A 5,000-nucleotide genomic window follows, 5' to 3' on the forward strand; every position below is an offset into this window, starting at 1 on the left:
TGGCAGCTTCCCTACAAACGCCTTAGGTGCGCCAGTTAAGACCCGACTTTATCGCTTTGCTTCACTCAGCCGTGTTCTCCAGTCAACATGGGCTGTAGTTTTCTCTTTCTTTTTGGGGGAGACGATTAATCGGGGAAAGAAATTCACAGTTTTTGTGTGTTTGCTTCTCTGTTTTCACTCATTATGTTATTTCATTCTAATGTTAGATGTGCTTATTTACATTCGGAAACGGCTACACTACTGTGATGCTATATTCCCATAATATGGTGTCAAAATATTTTTTCCATTGCAATGAAGAGGTAAACTGCTACTAGAGCACTTTTGCAACAAAATTATAAATGGTTGCCTCTTATTGTGCGACCTTTTATTTATTATTTTTTTTAATGTGTAATGTGAAGTGCAAATACCAGTCTTCAGTGACTGCATTTATCACCTGCGAACCAAAATTTTACAAGTGGCTCTTACTGGAGAACAGCTGCAGTGGCTGGTCGAGCAGCTGGCGTCGGCAGAGCTGGCTGGGGAGCACGTGCATCTGCTGGGCCACTTCCTACCGGCGGGGGCAGCTGCGATCACATTTGGTCCCATAATTTCAACCTTATCGTCGCCAGGTAACCACGGGAAATAGGGCACTTTCCTACATCGGTTTTATTGCTTCGTACTTAAGGTAGATTTGTTTACGTACGTCATCACTTGGTTTATTGCCCATACTGAGATGTGAGACAATACTGATTTGTATATATTCATACCTTGTTAATAGTAATGATAAATATAATATTTATGATTTTTAAAAATAAAGTACAAAATTATGTGTGTGAGCATGTTTATTCAAAACAAAATTTGATTCTGCCAACTTCTGATAAGATTTCGCATGTATTATTAAGACGTGGGAAAGAAAGAAATATATATGTACTGTACCTCCTTAGGTACGAGTCGACGATAAGGGGAATGTTCTTCGGTCACAACCACGGAGACTCTTGGCAGATCTTGTATGTCCCTGACGATTACGTGAGACCAGTTCCATTCAGCGGACCTTCTGGTAGGGAGGATGAACTTGTACATCGGCTTATAAGAATGTTTACTTGAAATCTGAGTGCGATGATGGTTTGCTTACTTGCTGGTTCGTTGATATTTAGAATGTTTAGTAATAGACTGTCAGAACACAGTTTATATAAAGGCTAAAGATTTTCATGACTAGAATAAAACAAAGCCAATGAAAACTGAAATGCGAAGGAGTGAAAGTCTGCAAACACGAAGTAATAATAAGAGGATTAGATTCCACGATACATGTGAAGACAATTTTCACTTCGGTTGGAAAGACAATGATAACTTATACAATAACAGCGGGTTCTTTATGTTACTAAAGACATCTAAAAGAAAACATATAATCGCGTTATTGTCCGTGTAATCAGTTACTCATCAATGCTATTTGATGAAAGAACGCTTCGCGATGTATCAGGACTCTGCCATAGCCCCCAGTTCAGAAGATAACTAATCTTCACATCATAGAAGGCAGTTCACGTTTCCACTAGGTGAATAAATTCCGCCCCTTCCCCCATATCCCCATCTCTTCAGCAGGGCCAGCTGGCCTACGAGAAGTTTCCAGACTAAATGTTAGCAAAATAACAGCAAAATGGCAAGTTGCAGAGGGCGTGGTTCAATGCTTTTGGTTACACTGAAAGGTATAGGGACACTTATGTTTCAGTCTTTCCTACTTGTAAATCCACCCTGTTAAAGGGAATATTTACACCTAAATCGTGACCTTTTCAGTAAGAATCAATCCTGATCTCTAAATGTTTAAATACAAATACAGCCTAGGTCTCCATTGCTGCTATAATAGATAAGCTTTTTTCACAATTGAAGTGGTGGATAGCACGGGAGAAATCACGTGCCTGATTGATGCGTAATTTTTATCAAACCTTTTATACCATCTCTTGTAAGTAGAGAAACTTTGTGCTTGAATTAGAAGTAAGATAAGTCATATAAACAAACAAAAGCAACCAGTGTTCCAACAGAATATCGAAACGAAATATAACTTCGTAGACATTTAAGTAGTATTTTTATATTCGATCAGGACAGTATTCTTTTAGCAGAACTACAGAGGATCATTCCGTTAAGAGGCTCAGTTTGTTTGAAAAGGATTAAGTCGAAGAAGTCTAAATCTATATCAGCCACATCAATAGCAAGGTATCAGACTTCATGCCCTATTCTCATGAATAAAAACTATCTGTGATATCTTCTAAGGATAGATATTCAATGCAGCATTTCTTTTAAGCGACGCTGCCAAAGCCCAGGGGAAATTATTTCTTGTGACATGCCCGGATTCTTAAAAAAAAAAAAAAAAAAAAAAAAAAAAAAAAAAAAAAAAAAAAAGGACATTGTTATCTAACGAAGCTTGTACATCAGTAAATCCCCCTAGGCATTTCCTTTCCTTCCATTCTGCTAAATATTCTGAATAATCAGAGGGAGGGCATGAAATCATTAAAGCTATCGACGCCGGCATTGGATGAACATATGTAGCTCCTATTCCAAAGACAATAGAAAAATCTATAAGAAATCACTTTAAGTGTTTGGTAATCCACTGTCTGACTATGAACTTTAAAAAACATATTGTTGTGAATGTAGTCCATAATGTAGTGTTGTTTCAACTCCAGATGGTTGAAGGAAAACACACAGACACACGCATACACACACACACACACACACACACACACACACACACACACACACACACACAAACACACACACACACACACCAACACACACCCCACACACATATATATATATATATATATATATATATATATATATATATATATATATATATATATATATATATATGTATTTATATATATATATATATATAAATATATATATATATATATATATATATATTTATATATATATATTCATATACATATATATATATATATATATATATATATATATATATATATATATATACGCGCGCTTATAAGTTTGAGTTCATAATATAAACTTATCTTTTTACATAAGAACTGCCAACGGCACCAACGGGTCTGCCCACAACCCTTCTTTCCGCGTGTACACGGTGGACGGCGGGCACAGCGAGGCCACTTGTGTAAATCCACAGTTGGTTGCGCAGTTTAAGTACGCCGAGTAAGGAATGAGTTGGCCAGAGAGTCAATTGCCTCGGTGGCTGGTTTACTCGTCGCGGACTAATAAGAGTAAACACTCATCGCCCGGTGAAAATAAAAACGATCGGGGGAATTTGAAGCTAAACATCAGTATTTGATATTTCCCTTCCTATCTCCCGTTCCAATGGATATCGAGATGGAAGGGATACATTCGAATTTACTACTTAAAAAAATTGTGTCAAAGAAAAATACACGATCGTACTTTTATAAAAAAAAAAAAAAAAAAAAAAAAAAAAAAAAAAAAAAAAAAAAAAAAAACTGACATCGCCTCCCCTTTCACCAAAACAGACGGTGCTTGACATGGAGACCTACAACATGAACATGACTCTGGCTAACCTCGAGGGCGGAAGACCGGAATACGCACTCAGGTATGAGAACTTTGAAGGCTACTCTGCTTTATTTATTAGACGGTATAAAGCTTACAACATTACAGAAATATATGACTGGGATAAAAATCTGTGATAAAAGATATATATATCTTAGAATGAGTATCTTCCTGATTGAGACAATATGTATGAGCATTTTCCTATTTTCCTTGAATGATTCCAGCATATTCTCACCTTACCATTAGCTAACAGCACTTATCAAGAAGCAATGATAACACCAAACAGGTATAAAGCACAGGAGAGTTATGGTACTCCAGCCTCCCTTGACAGCTTGGTCGTTGCTATGGCCACCGATGCAGAGCTTTTCCGAACGTTTTGAGATATTTCTGCTGTTCATTTTAATGTATTTCATACAAGTACACTATATATAACATACACTAAAGACTATTTCAAATCAAGAATACACTACAGAGTAGTGATGATGATAACGATTATTACTTTTATTATTATCAGTTTCATTATTATTTTTATTGGTGTTGTTATTATTATTAATATCATTATTATAAATCTTATTATTATTACGACTATTATTATTCCATTTATAATTATTGTCATTATCATTATCATGGGTATTATCATAATTATTATTGTTACTATCATTGTAATTATCATAATTATTGATATTGGTGTTATCATAATTCTTATTATTTATGTGTTATAGTATGAATGTTATTATCATGGCTAACATTTTAATAATTATTATATTATTGGTTTATTACATTTCCGTTAATAAAAAGCGGCAGCCGCATTCGTAGTAATATTTCTGGTGGTGTAGACAATAAACATTACTACTAATTAGTCATGATAACGATATTATAACCAGCATCACCATATTTAGGTATGTTTGGTCATTTCCGCCACCATTATAAAGAATTGAGACATTATCTGATATCCTTGTTTTTATTTTATGTGTTTCTAAGATGACTATCGTCATCACCATTCTCCTACTTAACAACATCATTATCATCACTGTTCTAACCACAGTATTAGTAGTAATAACGGTAGTAGTAATAACGATAATGATGAACTGAAAAGTAATAATGATAATATTCACATATAAGTAAAATAAGAGTTTGACGGTTATATAAAATTGCATCAATTAAACAGAAAAATTAAACAGAACGAATGTCTATATAACTCTTGTCTTGCAAACATAGACTTTCTATATTTACATGTGTGTGTGTGTGTGTGTGTGTGTGTGGTGTGTGTTGTGTGTGTGTGTGTGTGTGTGTGTGTGTGACAGCATGGCAAGCTGTCACCTAAATACAAATGAAGAAGACATCGATGACTCTAGTTCAGATGTAAAATTATACAAAGCAAAAATGACACTAATTTTACTCAAGCTTCACAGTAACAACAAAAATTAAATCCTGAATTATTCCCAAATTCTTATGGTTTACCAAGAAAGAATAAAACAGTTCTAAAGTGATCACCTTGTTTG

General features: G+C 34.8%; 1 protein-coding gene across 1 annotated transcript; it reads left to right on the forward strand.

The window, feature by feature from the left end:
- Positions 1 to 945: 945 nt before the first annotated feature.
- LOC119569934 (sphingomyelin phosphodiesterase-like) lies at positions 946 to 3,878 on the forward strand. The gene is made up of 4 exons (XM_037917886.1): positions 946 to 1,034; positions 3,022 to 3,097; positions 3,462 to 3,541; positions 3,785 to 3,878. Exons 1-4 carry the CDS (start codon positions 946 to 948, stop codon positions 3,876 to 3,878), a joined length of 339 nt encoding a protein of 112 aa, XP_037773814.1.
- The last annotated feature ends 1,122 nt before the right edge of the window (positions 3,879 to 5,000 follow it).

This window comes from Penaeus monodon, unplaced genomic scaffold, assembly GCF_015228065.2.
Source record: "Penaeus monodon isolate SGIC_2016 unplaced genomic scaffold, NSTDA_Pmon_1 PmonScaffold_20031, whole genome shotgun sequence".
Lineage (NCBI taxonomy): Eukaryota > Metazoa > Arthropoda > Malacostraca > Decapoda > Penaeidae > Penaeus > Penaeus monodon.

Bases quoted from the DNA above. Each gene is read 5' to 3' on its own strand.
- LOC119569934 (XM_037917886.1), top strand. From the start codon at position 946: ATGTTCTTCGGTCACAACCACGGAGACTCTTGGCAGATCTTGTATGTC. The intron at 1,035-3,021 runs TGGTAGGGAGGA...AAGAACTGCCAA, and splicing joins GTTCCATTCAGCGGACCTTC to CGGCACCAACGGGTCTGCCC. The intron at 3,542-3,784 runs GTATGAGAACTT...AACACCAAACAG, and splicing joins AGACCGGAATACGCACTCAG to GTATAAAGCACAGGAGAGTT.